The following is an 18,919-nucleotide window of genomic DNA, read 5'->3' on the forward strand; positions in this document are numbered from 1 at the left end:
CTTGGGTTTTGGACAAAACCCACCCTTTTACTAAGGAATGGAGGGATGGCAAAATTTTAGAAATCATTCAAAAATTTCAATTCCCATACCAGTAAACCAAACACCAACTATGGAGTTTATTCCATTACTTCATTCCGATACCCTTTTACCAAAAAAAAAAAACTAACGCCAACAATGGCATCGAACACATTTCCCAATTACAATTGAGAAGATCCGTAATCTTTCATATAAGATTGAAAAACTTGTGATTAAAACTGACATGCTTAACAAGCTGAACGCTAACCTGCAAATAAAATTCTATCTCAACATGCTGAAAGCCTAAATTTCATCCCGGAGATGGGCCCTTTCAAAGAGCCAATATTCAGCTGCAAAGTAGTAGCATTAGCAATATTAATTGCGAAAGGCCATCAACCAGCAACCCTGATCATAATGGAAGGGATTGAGTTTACCAGGAACATAACATGTTTGGAAGCAGTAGAGTGTTGTTAGGAAGCATGCTGTTATAAGACTCATTTAGAGAACCACCTTTGTATGCATAGCAATAGTGTTTTTTTTAGCAGAATCTGCTTGGAAACAATCCAACCGATTCATAAGTGGTGACAAGCAACTAAAGCCAAAATTTTCTAGGCAAAAAATATATGCTAGATATCGCTTGCCAATGGACAAACTCTTATCAACATAAATCAAAGTTTCGGACTCAACATGACGAAGTTTCTCCCTATCAAATTAAGCTGTGCGAAATCCTTATTGTGAGACATTTTATTCTGTTAGTCTTTTTTTTGTCCCGTCTAACTTTGGTGTCCAGGGGAGGCCTTCAGCCACAACATATACTTCACAAAATTGGCAATCGCCTGGCAGAATTTGGGTAGGCTAAGCATCTTGGGCTGGGCAAATTGATGCTGTGAACTTCTAAGTGCTTTCGAATGGAACACTGTATGTGATTATGTAGTAACATGTTGGACATAAAAAATGAAATTCCTAGTTTATGATTGACTCTGAGGATATGCCTAGTTACTTGTTTGGTTGAATTCATTTCAGCAAGTTGGCCCGATATGAAGTGGAAAAAATGAAGAGTCCGATATGGCATCCGTCCTTCAAGAGAAAATATTATGATTCATTTCTAAGGATAGTTAAAGAAATTGCCATTCAAAGTGTACCTCTATCTTTGGCATTAAGGATGCATTGAAATTCTTTTTTAACCTATTTAAAAATTGAAAGCTTGATAAAATGGGATTGCTTTTCAAACCCATTTTATATTCATGATTCTAAAGTTTTAGAGTCAGATGGTATAATAGGATGAAGTTTCCTAGGTCAGATGGTATTCTAAAATTGGGATTACAATTCATAAATTAAAATAACTAATAAATTTATCATTAAATAAACAAATTACCATCGTAAAAATGTGAACTCCATTGAATAGAAATGTGCACCTTAACAAATAAAAATATGCACTTTAACAAATGTAGGTGCATATCCGAATGTACACATTTAAATTGATATATGTCCACATACAAGTAGTATGTGCCCATAAGCGCAATTTCATTCTTTTGCCTGCAACACGAATTTTTCCAAAACTTACATCCTACTTATAAAATTTGTTACTTTCTATTCCCTTTTTATTCTTGCTATCAAATGGTATTATAAATAAGATACAAGTAAACATGGCCGTAATTTAGGAAGACTTAGAACATTTGGGGACGAATGTGCAATTTTGCTGGAATTAAAGCCCACCATCTGCAAATCTGCTTTACGGTTGGAGGGAAACTATCAAACTAACGACTTATCTCCAACTGAAACAAACTCCCACACACATTCTATGAGATTCTTTCTTCCGCTATCTCATTCAAAGAAGCTTATCTTCAGCTAAGACGATCTATCTTTTCAGCTCCCTCTGAGATTAAAATGGAAGCTGAAATTTGGTGTTTGCCGGAGGTAAAGATAGGAAATCATGGCTTGCGAAAGAGGGTTCTGCATAAAGGGAACTCATGGAAAACTCCATTTCCAGGAGATGAAGTTGAAGGTAATTAATCTGTATTTCAAACTTTCTTTCCTTTGGCCTCTGAGCTCTTCCAATTTCAATCATACCTTAGAATTAAGTCATTAACGACCCCCTTTTGATTCAGTTCGCTACACTCTGCGGCTGAAAGATGGTGAATTCTTCGATTCAAGTCATGACAAAGGAACTCCCTTTAAATTCAGATTAGGCCAAGGCAAGTTCTACTTCTGCACACTTTAGTTGTTTAGTGTGTTTCACAGCTTTCACTCTCCTTGATTTTATGAAATTTAGTCAAATGCAGAGAAGTTGTCTTAACTGCAATTGAACTGTAGGTGAAGTGATTAGAGGTTGGGATGAGGGGATTGCCACAATGAAGAAGGGTGAAAGAGCAATATTTACAGTACCACCAGAAATGGCTTATGGGGAAATTGGTTCCCCACCAACTGTTCCTCCATATGCTACACTGATTTTCGACATAGAGATGGTCTCCTGGTACTCAATCAGGGACATCACTGGAGATGGAGGAATTTTAAAGAAGATAATGAGGGAAGGTGAGGGGTGGGCTACTCCAAAAGATGCTGATGAAGTTCTAGGTAATCATTGAGCTCAGAAGTTTTCCAGTCTCATTTGGCTCTGCATTGTGTCGTACATTTCCTGTTTTGCTCTGCTTTTAATTATTTTTTCCCTCTTTCAACTATTGTTCTCACAAACATATGCATTGACTTCAACACTGGGTTTCAGTCAGTCTTTTCCTCTGATTGAAGCAGACACCGGTTCTTAGGCTTTTAACTACTTTGAAAATTAGTGAGCTATACCATATTTTCTACCATTTCAACAGGTGTATAAGAATACTTGCAGTTCCATTGTTTTCCTCCTAATTTTCTTTTATCAATCACCAGTATCATATCTTGTTTTCTCTGACCAACTAAATAGAGCGTAGTGGACTGGACCATTAGTTCAAATTGTAAGGTTAGTTTGACTGAATATTTGTCTAAGTTCCTGAAAATCAGTGTGTGGAGATATTAAGTATTGGAATTCTGGGGGAAGTAGCTTCTGGCTAAATGCAAATTTAATAATTTAGGGAGCCAATTACAAGTCCCAACTGAATATGACTAGAATTGAGACAACAAATGTGTTGAGATTCAAATTTGAGGCTATGTTCTAAGCAGGTAGGGATGATGCAGCTATCAACCTTACTAATTTACATGTCATTAATGCATTACTATTTTCAGACACAGTTTGCCAAATTTATCACCGGGAAAATCGATTGTTTAATAGTGCTAGCAGTGTCTTCTCAAGACAACCATATCACATACGAATCAAAAGTAACAAGTAAAGGAAGCAAGTTTCTTGCAGGCAGCAAGTGATTTCTGTTTTCTTCGCAGGATGCATCAGATGAAAAGCTTGATACTCTCCTTTATACTTCTTTTGAATTTTCCTTTAGTTCTAGATGATTGTCTATGATGAACTCAAGTAAGAATCATAACCATCAAGTAAAAATCATCACCATTTGGTGTTCAAGAATCTAATAAATGCCAAAGTTATTGGTGTCGCAATTTAAAAATGTGGGGACATTTTATGGAAAACGAACTTTTTCTATGCCAACATCAGATTATAGAAACTGAAGGTGTCATAGCAGATCATGCAATATGTGAAGTTAAGTGGGACAAAAAAGATGACTTGCAAATGCAGATGTACATCTTTAGAAAATCATTATTTGAATTACTTCATTGCACCTTGTGGTACGTATAATTGTCAATGAATTGTTCAAAAGGATTATGAAAAATGGCTCTTATGTTAGTCTGTGATGTCTAGAGTCAGTAAAATATAGCAATTTAGTACCTGGAGGTTGTCACCCCTACTTGCAAAGAATGCCATAACGTTTATCAAATTTTCACTCCATGTACATTCATCACTTTTTCTTCAAATAGTGATAATTTTCTGACTGGAATAGTTTTCAATTTGCAGTGAAGTATGTTGCAAGCACTGAAGATGGGATAATCGTTTCAAAATCAGATGAAGAATTAGAGTTTTCTCTAACAGATGGTATGCCAATGTCTTTCTAATTTGCCAGGGTAGTCTTTTCTTCAACATGCATCATTCTTGTGAACAGCAGCCAAAATTTGTATGATTCCTAGAGTAACTAACTACTTGGAGATATTCTAACATGGTTAGGTTATCTATGTCCTGCCATGAGCAAAGCAGTGAAGACCATGAGAAAGGGTGAGAAAGCTGAGCTATCAGTGAAGTTCTCTTGTAAGTCCATGGTCAGACAAATTATCAAAATTTCCTTTTCTTCGAGTTAAAAAAGATAAATATTGGTAGAACAAAACCAGCACCTAGTGTTAAGTTGTCATCATTTAGGCTGCTCCAGGTATCCAGGGGCTGCTCATTGCAACAATGATATTACCGCAACCAATTCAAAGTTAACAATTAAAGAAGAAAAATATTGGTAGAACAAAACCAACACCTTGTGCTAAGTTGTCATCATTTAGACTGCTCCAGGTATCCAGGGGATGCTCATTGCAACAATGATATTACCGCAACCAATTCAAAGTTGACAATTGATCTCGAGCTGCTTTCTTGGAAAAATGTCATTGATGTCATGGGAGATAAGAAGATTCTTAAAAAGGTAATAAAAATGGGAGATGGGTTTGATCGTCCCAGTGAAGGATCACTGGCAAAAGGTAATTGCAACATTTCTTGCAGTATGTCTATATAATGCATAATATTCAGTAGTTTGAAATTTCATAAATTTCAACATTTTCAGCTTTTTTAGTATTTTCAGCATTCTAGTCATTTCAGTTGCCTAAGACTTCCTCTTAAGCGTAAAACATCGCTGCTTTGAAGTGATCTACATAGGTAGAAAGGATGATGGCACTATTTTTGAGTGTAAAGGAACTCCTGAAGAACCTTTTGAGTATATATGTTTAGAAGGTAATACTAACTCCAGTGCCATTCATTTGATTGTTTTTCCCTAATCTCATGCTGTCAAAGATATCCTGAAAGTCACATTTTGTATCCAATCAAATTCTTAGACTTCCTCTTTTCATTCTGCAGAACAGATAAATGAAGGTTTGGACAGGGCAGTGATGACAATGAGAAAGGGAGAACAAGCAACAGTGAAAGTCAGCTCAGAGTTCTTACATGGAACAGAAAATGGAAAATGGCCTCCCAGAGCATCAGTTCTTTATGAGATCATGCTGATCAACTTTGCTAAGGTTCTGTGATCTGAAAAGCTTTTTCCTAATTGTGCTGAAATTGTATTCCAAGTTGAGATTGCATTCTAACTTTAGATCAAGTAAATTTATCTATCCCAATCCTGTTATTCTTTTGGTAATTCTCTTTGTTTTATTGATTCAGAGTTTTCTTTACATTCAAGATAGACATCTTTTTGTTCTCAAAAAGCAACCAATCTCCCAAATATTTCTGACAATAGTCGTTTGGCGATTTACTATTAGAATTCAACGCAGCAAATACTCTTAGGGCACATCCTAATTTTGCTGCAGTACTACCTTCCTGCCTATTCAAGTTCCTGCTATCTAAGGAAAGGTCCTGCTGGTCAATAGATTTAGATCCTTTACCACATATCCTGGTATCTAAGTGCAAATGCATTGAAGTTTTAATATCTTCCAACTAAAATGCTATAGACTGAGACTGTAGCAGTTAGTTCGACAAAGTGTCATTGTTTACATAGTATCTAGGACAAGACAAAATGTAGGTAATGCATCACTTTAGATGTTTGGTTGTTGAAAGAGGTTAAACACTGCCAGTTACTATATCAGGGAAATCAAGTATCTCAAAAACTAGTATCCACTAGTAATGACAACAAGATGAAAAGAAACTTGATTAAATTATATTCAAGAAAGTTATCCTCAAGTATATATGTCCTTCCCTGGAATCAGGAAATTTAAGTTAGATATGTAAAATAGAAAATCAAGATCAAAGACAGGTGCAAATTTTGCCGTGCAGGATATTACCTGTTTAAAGAGATCCAATTGATTAGTCTGTTCGAGAGCAGCTTTCTGCCACCTGATCAAAGGAATCAATCAGATTCAAGCTAGGCAGATAAGTTCAGTATAATTTGAACAAAGGGTATAGAGGCTATGGATGTTTGATTTGAAGCTAGTATGCAGATCAATAACCCAAAATCTACCAGCTATAAGTTGTTTAAAGACCAAATAGGCACCAAAATGACCAGTTTAAAATTTCAACTTGTTTGCCAAATTACTATTTCCTGTATGCACCCAAAGAGAGAACAATTCAATCATTGCAACTAAATGATTCTACAATGTAGCTGCACAATCATGATGCACTTGCTTGCTTTCATCTCCTCCAACTTTGGGGCCAAGATATGTAGATCAATCTTTGTTTATGAGAAAGTAAAATAGAAAATAGACTAAAATATGCCAACGAACTTGAAAAACTGATAATTATCTGCTAGTCGTAGCTCCTTCAAATTTTAAGAGTGAGAGATCTGCTTTCAGGAGAAATCATTTTGGAAGATGGACACACAAGAAAAGTTGGAAGCTTGTCAAAGTAAGAAGAGTGATGGGAATGCACTATTCAAAGCTGGGAGATTTGAACTTGCCTCGAAGAAGTATGAAAAGGAATGTAATTTTCATAAGGATAATAGCAGGCGCTTACATTTCTCTAATAGACATATGCTTCATCACTGAAATTGCAAATCAATTGTCAAAAACTTTAAGAAATATATTCCTCGAAACTAAATTTCTTTCCCTCTTCACATAATGCAGGCTTCAAAATACATTGAGTTTGATCACTCTTTCAATGATGATGAGAAGTCTTTAGCAAGTTCTTTACTGTCATCATGCAGTTTAAATAATGCTGCTTGCAAGCTAAAGCTTGGAAAATATTTCGAGGCTTCAAGGCTCTGCACAAAGGCTAGTTTTCTTGAACTTTCTACATGTTATCTATAGATGCTATCTGTCATATCTCCTTGCAGCTAGGATCAGAGATGCTTATGACCTGGGACAACTTTTTTGATCTAGACTAATCGAAAAATGTGTTCCATGGACAAAGATGACTTAATATAGCATTTTATGATGGATTAATTCTTTGATGGATAAAGTGCAAACATTAATTGATTACATTGGTGCCTACAATATGTTAAGAATGACTAATTTTGCAAGGAAAGCTATAATCAGCTTATTTTAAGCTCTTGGGAGCAAGACCTTAACCAATCTTCTGCTAAAAACAAACTAGCAATTGACCGCTAGCTGAATCAATGTCATTCAGAAAGGACTGATATAGCCCATTTCAAACATACATGTTGAGCTTCTACTGAAGTGATATGTTCCAATTCTTATAGCAAAAGTAGCTTTGTATATTGCTCCACAGCAGAAAACTAGAACTAGATCAAATTCATGGAAAGATGATGACACTGCACATTTCTTTTTGTTTTAAATGAGTTCTGATGCATTTGTTTCTAGATTTCCCCGTGTGGTTGGCTAGCATATATAACCATTTGAACAATGATGTGAAGCGTTATAAGTATTTCTATGAAAAGTTGCACATTAATAAAGACTTTGAAACATATATAACCATTTGTTTCCAGTAATTCACATTTCTTAATCTGATTCTTTGATTCTGTCATTTTTTTCTTGAGAAAACAAAATACAAAGTGGTAATGTTGTATGCCAGTTTGGATTTAGCGTTCCATAGTCCCCAACACAAAGCTGCCCAGTAAATCCTCCTCTCGTACTTACAATAACCTTAAGTCATGGCAACAGGTTCTAGAAGTAGATCCATGCTGTGTAAAAGCTCTCTTTAGAAGGTCACAATCATACCTAAGAACATCTGATCTGGAAAAGGCTGAAGCTGATATCAAGCGAGCACTTGCAATAGATCCAAACAACAGGTTTCACCTTGATATTCAGTCCTATTGAATCTTTTCTTTGCTTAATATCTCTCATTTTACTCCAAAATCTGATTTTGAATTAACAGAGAAGTGAGGCTCGTTTACCAGGAGCTGAAAGACAAGAAAAGGCAATATTTTCGGCAGGAAGCTGAAATTTTTACCAATATACTGTCAAGTATGGGATAGTATCGGCGTCCTAATAACATCTTCGGAACTATGCCATTTATTCATGTGTTTTGTCAGATTTTGATCTATTCTTTAGTGAGTATATTTGAAGTGACTTTTTGCCACAATACTGTGCTTCACGCCACATATTGTGGGCATGAGCATTAAGATTTTATTGAGGTTAGTTGTGACTACGCTCTCATATTTCAGACACAAAAGCTAAGAGGTTTCTGTTACTGACACTAGTTTTGGTATCTCGAAGACAATGGTTAATTAGCTGGCTATTGTAGCTTTATCTCAAGAACCTTGAGTAAGCAAAATTTACGAACTAATGTGATAAAATGAAGGATTAGTTAATCAAAATTTTTGAACTCTATGAAACATAAAGCCATCGTGAACCTGACGCATCAATGTGTGAAATTTGAAACATTTAGTAATCTAATTTGCAATCGCCCATATTTAGAATAATACATACATATTCTATACATAAACAAAAGGAAGAACTGGTTTTGTTGTTCTACATCATTCATACGGACAAAGGGCAGGGACGTTTGTCTGTCACAAGACTCACAACCGTCCTTAATAATTTGTGGATTCAAATTTGCCAAAATTTTATATTGTAAGGATTAGAACACACCACACACACACACATTTATATATATATATATATATATTTCAAATTCTATATATGTATTGTGCTATTGGAGGTGGTCTAAATCACACCATTACGGTGAAGAATATCCTTCAAGATCCGTCTAATATTTCTCACTATCCAAAAAGCCTATTCGTGGTTAACATAGAGAATTTAGCTGCAGTAAGCATGGGAGTTTTGCTTGTGCGTCTAAGTTCTGGCTGTAAATGCTGCCCTACCCTATCCTTCAGAGTAGTTATCATGCAGTATCATATACACTCTCTGGATTACAGAAGAGTTCTGTCATTTCCAACACATGCAATCCAGTTTAATTAACTTGCAGAATTCGGACCCACGAGGCATAGTTCTGTGATTGTGATGGTAAATTGAAGTCATATAAGAGTAATGCCGTTTTTTCTCTTGGAGATGAACGATAGAGATTCTTTTTACCTGTTGGACATAGGGGACTTATATTTTCATTCTCTTTCCAATTTTTGGTGTATCTTTCATGGTGAAAACATTGTTATGGAGGTAGACATTGTACAATATCTCCATAGAATAACAGGAAAAACTAGAGACAAACATCTAAAGTAAATCATTATTATAGGTCTCTCGGAAAATGCTGTTGTAAGTTGTTGGCCAAACTATTGATGTTAGACAGAATGCAGGAATTTAAACCACACTATTGATGTTAGACGGACTGCAGGATGCAAATGATGAACTTTTCTTTCTAGATAATAATTTCCATGTAACTTTTTTTTTACCAGATGATGTGACTTAATGAAGAGCCATTGAGCGGAAATCACTGAACAATTGTGGCTTTTGGAGAAATTGCCGCCAAGTCACCCTATGATCTTCTAGACTGCAGATGCTCCCTCTTTTTTTCCATTAAGCCAAAATTTCTTTGGTTTCTGTTCTTTAGGTTTGTTTTTCGAGGAACAGTCCAGGTTTATTGAAAAAGAAATAGGTTATGTCAGTCTTTTAGGAGTCAAAAGCTCTTGAAAAATGCATGTCTTGGAAAATTTTAACAGGTCATTAAACGTCATAATGCGGTATTACTACAAATGTAATTACATTTTATATTGTACGAAGTGGGCAGGTGCTAAGCAATGTTTTTAAATTCGGACCGGCCAGCGAACCGGAGAGGGGGCCGGTTCGCGGTCTGACCGATCTGACCGGCCGATTCATCGGTTTTCTGCTTTTTTCTTTTTGGCAACTTTAGTATTAGGTATTTCACAAGTCTTCATTCTACACTTGAACTTGACAACTAATGTACAATTTAACATGGTTATTGATAACTTAAGTTTCTAAAATGCTAAATTTAAGTTTCACCAACATAACTAAATTTAAGTTGAGATAATAACAAATTTCCTGAAAGTTAAACATAAAACCTGGAATGATAAACATAATTCATTACAAACATAAATAGATACAATCCAAATGTTCACCAGTTATCACAAATAAAAACACAAAAATAAATAAAATAAATATTGAAATTCTTTTACAATCCTTAAAAAAGTCCATAAAAGAGTCCAACTCATATTCAAGACAAACCATTTGAATAATAAACTTCCATCAGTGGCATGATAAGCAACAACACCACCTTCACAATTTCATCAACTTAATCTGAAAAAGTTAAAATTTTATTATAAAAATATAAATCTAATTGCTCAAACTCAAAAAAAAAACCAAAAATAACTCTAACCAGCTTTAAATGAAACAAACATCAATTGAGATACAGTCGATTTTGTGTCAATAAATTTAATGGTTCTAACGACCCTAGTGGCAAGTGTAAATAAATGGTCAATTGATGGGATCCTGAGGTTACCATTTACGGGTTTACCAAGACATACAAACATGTGGTCCGATTTGGCACTTTTTTTTTTTAAGCTTTTGTTTGACAACCTTCACAAATCAACTTTAACATGTCTTTAATTTTGTTGCTTCAGTGAAACCTATAAAATTCAAGATGAATTTGCATTCGGTAGACTAATTACTTCAGCATAGAAAAAGCAATAAAAACACAATAAACAGCATAGAAAAAATAGAACAATCATTGATACAAAATTTATTAATTTGATACTTCGTCCATGTGTAATTTTATTAATTTGATACTTCATCCAAAAAATAGCTTTTCCAAATATGATTGCAAAATAATTAATGATTCATAATTTCATCCTTAATTAATCAAATAAAAATAAAACAAAAATTAGGGGAAACAGATGAAAATTGTGGGAAAAAAGAAGAAAATGCAAAAAAATGGCTAAAGATAATAATATAGAAAACATATAGAAAACAAAAACCTTGAAAAGGGAAAAATAAAACTTACCAAGATGATGGAAAATAGGAAAAGCTCTTGAGTCTCAAATATCTTGTGAAAGTTGAAATTTCCAACTTGTCTACAATTTGCTAAAGATGATAGCCTGATAATAATGGTGAAGGCTTGAGAAAATCTTGTTGTGGATATTTGGGTTTGAAAGGGTTAAGAAGAAAAAATTGAAAAAAAAAAATCAAGAGGAGAACTGGAGGAGCCGTTGGCCTAGAAGCCTGAAGCCGAGAAAGTGATGGATTGAAAGAAAAGTGCATCTGCTGTTTCTATTCTTAATGTTAGGGTTTCAGTTTTTTAATCTAATTTTTAGTCAAATTAAGTAGAATTCTCAGGACAAACTAAACTTGTCCTATGATTGTGGTCTAGTTGTAAGATTGTCTTATGTGAACATGAAGACCCAAGTTCAAAGTTGAGCAAATTCATTCTTGACATTTTGTTTGAAAATTTTAAAACCGCCGGGTTACGGTTTGTACGGTTTTTAGCGGTTCGACCGGTTTCTAGCGATTTTTCATTAACTTTCGGTTTGATACTAGACCGGACCGGTGGTATCTCCATTTCGCGATCGAACCGGTCCGGTCCGATTCTGAAAAACATTGGTGCTAAGAGGTACATAGCAGAACTAAAAGAAGATATTCCATTATCTGCTGCTTTTGCGGAGATTAAGGAGATGAATAGCGCAACGAATTTTCTGTCCCACACTCTGTGCCACTTTCTGTCTCACTTTTTATTATATTGTTATTTCTCCTTCATAAACATCATGTTTTACTGAGGGTTTCCCAATAGAGTGTGTTGACCTTGGTTGATCAGTCCTTGGTTTTGATGATTAACAAACCAAAATGTAGATTTGGACTAATGTTTTTATGTGAGAAATTTGTTAGAACAGGTCATTGATCCAAAAGAGAATCGAAAAGATTTGAATCAAAGAGAAATTAAGAAATATGAAGGTTCGGACGTAGAGGATCGGACGCTCGATAGAGGATCTGTCGTCCGACTGACGACAATACTCTTCGGACGCTTGGATCGGACGCTCATTCATTGCTTCGGCCGTCCGACACAAAAAGAATGAACGTTGAACATTCTGACTTCTATCGGACGCAGGGTTCGGACGCAGAACAAATGGTTCGGACGTCCGATATGTGGTTCAGACGCATGGTTCGGACGCAGAGCAAATGGTTCGGACGTCCGACAGGCCAACGGCTAGTTTCGACAGCATTTAATATTTGACCGTTGGAGAGCCTTTTGGAGCCATTTCTCACCTTCTATAAATACCCCAAAGCACAAGAAGACACAGACTTTTGGCCAACACTAAATACAAGCTTACAAGTGAGATCTTTGAGTAGAAATATTCTTTGTTGGTTGTATAAGGGGTTGGGAAAGTTGGGTTGTGAGGTTGCTCAAGTGAAGGTTACTCTCTAGGAGGAGTAAAAGCTTGGTGAAGGTGAACCTATCACTTGGAGTGGTAAAACCTTGATAAAAGTTGCCTCACTTGTATAAAGTAGTTCTTAATTGAATGGGTAAGCTTTCAATTGTAGCTAGTTGAGGGTTTACTTGGAGAGTAGTAAAATTCCTTTGCTCAACCAAAGTATGTTTGGGGTGAGGAAGGAGTGAGCCTTCACTTGTACAAGTTGGTTAGCACTACCATCAATTGAAGAAACTATTTGGTGGATTCAAGTCCAAGTTTGGAAGAAGCTTGGGAGTTTGATTGGTTTGAATTTCTTTTACTTTATTGTTACTCTATTTTTGTGCTTTAAAATTGCTTATATTCTTTGTCATTGTATTTACTTGACTACTTGTCTGGTTGAGTATTTTGGTTGTATTTGGTTGCACCGGGGCTTACAGAGTGAGTGTTCCCTTTCCCCCAACTCCCTATCCCACATCGGTTGTGAGTGATGTGTGTATTCACTACTTAAGTCCCCAAGGTCCTCTCATTGGTTACCGGCTTTTGAGGTGGAATTTGGGATTAGGTTTAGGTCAGTGTGTGTGTGTGTGTTTCTTGCTACTGTTGAAAGAAAATAAACATCATGTTTTAGTTCTTTTTTGTTTCCGTAAGATTCAATAATTATTAATTCAGTAAAAAATAAATACAACAACTTAAAAAAAGTAATATATAATAGAAAATTAAAAAATACAGCAGAAAATTCATAAAAAATCTCATTTTTTATGCATTTTGATTTTTTGATTTTGTTAAATTTTGTGTATTACTCAATTAATAGTTATTGAATCTTAAGGAAACAAAAAAGAACTAAAACATGATGTTTATGAAGGAGAAATAATAATATAATAAAAAGTGGGACAGAGAGTGGCACAGAATGTGGGACAGAAGATCCGTTACGAATGAATAGACCACTCTCCGAGGCATTTAAACTGGCAATGTTGTAAAGGTAAGTGCTTCTTTTATAAGCTCAAGGTCAGGCTTTTAGTTTTCAATATCTGTCATATTGAAGAAGTGGGCTTACTTTCACGATTGAAGAAGTGGGCTTACAAGTGCCTCAATGTGAACCTGATTGATTAGGGACAAATTTCCACAAGCAAACATTTGATTAAAAAAAGAGAGGCTTCTCTGTTTCAATACTAATGGCCTTAGACTTCTCATTTCATTTTAATCCTTCATAAGTTTAAAACCATCACTCATCATTGTAACTTGTGAGATGTATGTTTAAACCATGACAATCCACTCCACTTTTAGGTCGTTTCAAAGTAAAAGACTATAAGCAATCCGCGGTTTCCAACAAAAAGTTTTTGGCCATTCAACTATGTTCTTCCCTGCTATGTTAAAAAAAAAAAAAAAAAAAAAAAAGAAACAGTAAACACCATAGCCTATTGCCACTGTGAGAAAATCATTCAAATATAAAGAAAACCATTGTATTCTAGGTTTTATCGCAGACATCAGAGTTGCTGGGATTAGCCAAAAATCAAAAGATATGGTTAAAGTGTGTGTTAGCACAAAATCACTTCACCTAACTGAAGCGATTGCATCCATGGTTCAAATATCAAGCCATCATTGAGTAAAATAATTGAAAAAACATTTGAATAATTGCGTGAACCCAAATAGGTAACAACACATTCACCATGACACCATCTAAGTTAGGTTGCTCTAATTGGAAACCAAATACTATATTTGCTGTTGTTGACTTGCTGTACTATGGCTCTATGTTGAGAGGAAACTACACAACAACAGGTGAAAGTTTTTTTATTAAAGTTGCTTCTATGCCTTTTTACCTTAATCTGCAAGGAGGAGAGAGTGAGTTTCGAGACTGGAAAGAGGGCAGCGGAGATGGGGAAATGCAGATAAGAGGTGAAACTCTTCCTATGTACCTCATTAATTAAGTATACAATTTCTGACATTAATCCTAGTCGCTGAGATCAATTAGTTAACAAATAGAAATAAAGGAACTACAAAATCAGATTAAATTTAAAATGATATGGTCTTCATAAAATTTCAAAACACATGCCAAAATTTCACAAAGTTGCTTAAATGTCTTATTTCTTAGTAAAATTTTCTTTTACCTGTTTTGCTGCAGTCATTGCCTAATAGACTGACAGAATGCACTCGGCAATAGACTACTCTATCGTCACTTATTATACTAAATTTCAGACTGTAAAAGGTCTTCCACCTACAGCCTCCTCTTCTCAATCATCAAAGGCATGATCTGTTCAAGGATGGTTTCTCTCCGACAGGTATAGAGCGAGGTTATCCCTCGAAACTGAGGCAGTCACATCAGCTGAATCGCAGAAATCCTGTCCATATCCTGGATCATGGCAGTGATATAATGGCAATTCCTCCAGTACCTCATCTTCCATGTCAATGACAATATTATGAAGAATGCAACAAACAAATATAAAACTAGGTAGCTTGTGCTTGTCAGGTCTGCACACCACTCCATCTATCATCTTCCAGACGTCCTTCAACCTCGCCAATGCTCTTTGTGCCACAACACGAGTTGCTAAGTGATGCTTATTAAAGTCAACTTTGGTCTGTGAAAGATCATTTCCCTGATAAGGAGTCAGAAGCCAAGGTAGCAAGGGATATGCTGAATCACCAACTACATATTCCTGTAATTCAGCTTGTTGGGATAGTTTTATTTTCTTCCCATTTAGCCTTTCTCCTTTCTGACATTTGTCGTAGAAGGATGAATATGGCAGTAGTGAACTTTCATTCAACATTCCTGGCAATCCACTGAATATGTCCAGGAACTTCAAGTTGGGACCAACTATTGCCTGTAAAGGCATACTGTAATTCTCTTTCGAATCAAGCCACACATCAGTTCTTCGCTTAGAGGTGGATAACAGTATCACAATATGTGTGGTGTCAATTGCTCCACAACAATTTGGCAAGCCTTGAATTTGTTCAAACTGGGACTTTATATCCATTAGCTCATTTTCCGTGGAAGGCCACCTGATATGCTGATGCCCATTCATCTCAATGGCCTCCACAAATCTCCAAGTCACTTGAGAGACTGTAGACTGAGATGTCCCGAATGCGTCACCAATAGAGACAAGTGAACGACCAGAACTAAGCCTATTCAAGGCTAAAGCAACTTGATCATACAGGGACATTGGTTTTCCATTGCTAAAGGCAAAATGTGTCTTCACCGCCATGTGCTCCCTTGCAAGCGAACATATATATTCAAAAGTTCTTCTGGACATTTTGAAAACACATTTGAAGCTATCCAAGCCCTTTGACGGACGTGAATCTAGATTACCTGCATACCAGGAGTTAAAAATGAAAAAGAAAAAGAAATTCATAATTCTTACATGATGATAGTAAAAACTTCAACAATCTATTTTATTTTAATGTTGCAACAAACATGTATAATTTTACATATAAAGGAATCTACATTCCATAATGCAGAAATATAGGAATTACTAGAATATTGTGTCAGTGAAAATAGCGATATGTGCTTTTGAGAGAGAGAGAGAGAGAGTGAGTGAGTTCAATTTGACAGGCTACTTCATCTTCATTTCAAGAAGAGCCCCATCAGTGACATAAGGAAGAAAATGAACAAGAACATTAAGATACACGCGATAGTCTTGATTGTTCTGCAAAGGATAAAGTAGACAAGAACATGAAGCGTATGGAGTTGATACAAAATTTAAACACTAGAATAGGCTCACAGTGTGATTGTTCATTGTACGTTTCCAATTTGTGCCCCAAACTAAGATCAATAAGTCTATCCAAAAGACCAACGTATACGAAAACATATCAATAAATGCAACCAAGGAGAAAGGAAAAATTATTCAGCTGCAACACGAGTTCTCAAGTATCAGACATGAAAAAACCACAACGACATTTCTACGGTTTTGGAAACTTGCCTAATTGATTTGACATGCAGCATAATTGACAAAAATCATGACAACAGAAGCAATCTCCTAAAAGTTGAAGATGGCTGCAGCCTGATTTGAACCGCAAATAGATAGAAATTTGAGCAACAAACCAGAGTTTAGGTTGTTAGACTAACAAGAAGGCTGTGGTGTTGCAGAATCAACAGGAAAGTACAAGTGACACGCTTTAAGTAAAAAAATGCGAGTATAAATCTAGGTGTACAATGATTGACTGGTTTTAGACCATATAGTATATCAAAAAATAAGAACTTTCAGAATTCAACTAAGCAAGCACTGCATATATTCTTGATTGCCTGCAGCACGAATATAAGCTTTCTGCTCTTTTTGTGGATTCAAAACCTACTCTTTTCAAGTTGTTCTAACATAATGCGCCAGCCACAAGGCTATTCCAGTAAAATGAAGTGGAATGATAGCGTACCTTCTCTATTAAGGACTTCTAGTCAACTAATTCACCCATTTTAGTAGCTAAGAAAAACAGGAATTGATGATGTCATGAACCATGAAAAGTGTCTATATTTGGAGTTGGAGAACCAAATAATCGTCAATATTCTTATTGCAGAGAGAGGCGAAGAAAAGAACCACGTACCAAAAATTGTCAGGTCCAATGCTCATCAAAATGTTAGAGCAAATGATTTCTTGTCCTGCTAAAATGGACTTACCTTAAACAAGTAACTAGTTTTAATGAGATACGAACACTTGCCAGCCCCACATTACATCTTATTTTGCAGCTGATTAACCAAAAAAAAAAAAATTTTCTACTCTTCTCCCGGCATTCATCATAATTAATACAAGGAATAATGGGATGACTCAAAATTTATGAAACCAAACGAATTAGGGATCTCTCTTGAACCTATTAAATATGCATTCTTTGACTAATGGCGTATAATTGCAGTGGTTAGATAAAGCACAAGTCAATCAAATCACCATCATTCAACGGATATATCACAATTCAATTTTGCCTATAAAACAACTGCAGTACATCACAGGCGATCACAAAAGCTAACAAAACCAACAAGCCTCTCATAAGTAACAAAATCAAAATACTGAACATCACAGGAGAGTTGATATATTTGAACTGATAAAACTATTGAAATTGAACATACTGGCAATCTTCTTGGCTAAAGCATCAAACCAATCAGGCGAGGATTTCTCTGAAGACCCACAAGCCATATTGCTCGGTTTCAGTTTCTTGTGTACTTCCTTCCTCTTCTTCTGGCCTCTTACAGGACGCTTGAGCATGAAAGAACAAATTAGCAAAAACCCAAAATTCCCACTAGCCTCCGAAGTCTAAAGCTGCAAAAAAAAAACGAAGTAAATTAATTCTACCCAACAAAAAAAATGGATGCCCATTTATTACATGACATAAATTAAGCACCAGGGAACCGACTAAGATCACAAACAAACAAGACATGCAGAGCTGTAAAAATTGAAGTGGGATGGATGCATACATACGTTACAGAGAAGAATAGGTGCCAGGTGTAAATACTCTGGCTGCATCTGACTGCCACTTGTTGGCTTTCCTTGTTTCGGTTCTTGGAAAAAACATGCAAATTTCGTAACGGACAGTTGAAAGCAAATTAGACAACACAGATTACGAGATGCATATGTTTAATACGATTAAGGGATGAGGAAACTTGGAAACTTACTTGGTTTATTGCTGGTTTAGGACAATTTTGTTGGAATACAAGGCTTAGACATTGACATTGGTAGTGGGGTGGAAACTAAAACTGCTCTTTATAAAAGTCTCTTAACAAAATTCACCCATACAGGGAACGAGGGAAACCAAATCAAAGAAACAACTGAGTTTTTCTATAATATATAAATGATTTCAGATTATCATTACTCGTCTAGCACTACATGTTACTCCTATATTAGATCTATGAAGGATAAAATCCCTAGATAAATACAAATACTAGGATTGTAGTTTGATTTATAGTATATGGTGTACTTGATGAACAACTAAAAGCCAATTAAAAAGTAATTAAAGACTTGTTGAGTATGGTAGACAATTTAATTGTTGAAAGTAACACCATAAATTTCTAGAAAAATATGAGGTTCTACCTTTTTTTCTTTTTTTACACAACAGTAATATTTTTAAGTTGATAAAAAAATTTTACCGTGAGTGAGAATTATGAATTACCTTAATTTTTAAGGTAAAAGAATCGGTCTCATCAAGTGTTAATAATGGTAACGCTCATCTTAGCAAGTATTTCCAAGGCACGTACCATGAAACTTGACATCCATATTGACACATTTTTTTTATAATTTGTTGACCCTTTACAATAACCCCAATTATTGTAAAACAACTATCGTATATGTAAGTAAAACGAGGGCCTCAATGATGAATTTTTTCACCGTTAAATCCAGCCCACCTTTGCTCTTGACACCAAGTTAATGATACGAAGCGTAACATTCACAAACATTTGATGATTAGGTGATATGCGAAATTGTTTATTACAGTACTAGGTTAAAGTTCATAGTCTAAATTAACACAAATAATCTTTCATTTAATTTCCACTAGAAGGAATAAAAAATCTTTCTTGTAATTTACTTAGTTACCTTAAATGCTCACAT

The 18,919-nt window shown here is 35.4% G+C and overlaps 2 protein-coding genes across 6 annotated transcripts; one reads left to right on the forward strand and one right to left on the reverse strand.

The window, feature by feature from the left end:
* The first annotated feature begins 1,812 nt into the window (after nucleotides 1-1,812).
* On the forward strand, nucleotides 1,813-8,236 carry LOC113695296 (70 kDa peptidyl-prolyl isomerase). 4 transcript variants are annotated; one of them, XM_072055646.1, is made up of 12 exons: nucleotides 1,813-2,020; nucleotides 2,124-2,210; nucleotides 2,329-2,589; nucleotides 3,965-4,042; nucleotides 4,172-4,252; nucleotides 4,492-4,683; nucleotides 4,847-4,933; nucleotides 5,057-5,217; nucleotides 6,484-6,604; nucleotides 6,752-6,900; nucleotides 7,750-7,877; nucleotides 7,964-8,236. In XM_072055646.1, the coding sequence occupies exons 1-12, from the start codon at nucleotides 1,903-1,905 to the stop codon at nucleotides 8,061-8,063; spliced, it is 1,563 nt and encodes a 520-aa protein (XP_071911747.1). In that variant the 5' UTR covers nucleotides 1,813-1,902; the 3' UTR covers nucleotides 8,064-8,236. The 4 variants fall into 4 exon arrangements, with proteins under 4 accessions (XP_071911747.1, XP_071911748.1, XP_071911749.1 ...); XM_072055647.1 differs by having other exon boundaries at nucleotides 4,859-4,933; XM_072055648.1 differs by having other exon boundaries at nucleotides 4,172-4,219.
* A 6,172-nt stretch (nucleotides 8,237-14,408) lies between these two features.
* LOC113694592 (protein ALP1-like) lies at nucleotides 14,409-18,305 on the reverse strand. 2 transcript variants are annotated; one of them, XM_072055649.1, is made up of 4 exons: nucleotides 17,992-18,305; nucleotides 17,798-17,877; nucleotides 17,449-17,638; nucleotides 14,409-15,705 (listed from the first exon to the last, which is right to left on the reverse strand). In XM_072055649.1, the coding sequence occupies exons 3-4, from the start codon at nucleotides 17,582-17,584 to the stop codon at nucleotides 14,657-14,659; spliced, it is 1,185 nt and encodes a 394-aa protein (XP_071911750.1). In that variant the 5' UTR covers nucleotides 17,585-17,638; nucleotides 17,798-17,877; nucleotides 17,992-18,305; the 3' UTR covers nucleotides 14,409-14,656. The 2 variants fall into 2 exon arrangements, with proteins under 2 accessions (XP_071911750.1, XP_027069238.1); XM_027213437.2 differs by lacking the exon at nucleotides 17,992-18,305 and having other exon boundaries at nucleotides 17,798-17,936.
* Nucleotides 18,306-18,919: the final 614 nt, after the last annotated feature.

Source organism: Coffea arabica, chromosome 6e, assembly GCF_036785885.1.
Source record: "Coffea arabica cultivar ET-39 chromosome 6e, Coffea Arabica ET-39 HiFi, whole genome shotgun sequence".
Taxonomy (NCBI): Eukaryota; Viridiplantae; Streptophyta; class Magnoliopsida; order Gentianales; family Rubiaceae; genus Coffea; species Coffea arabica.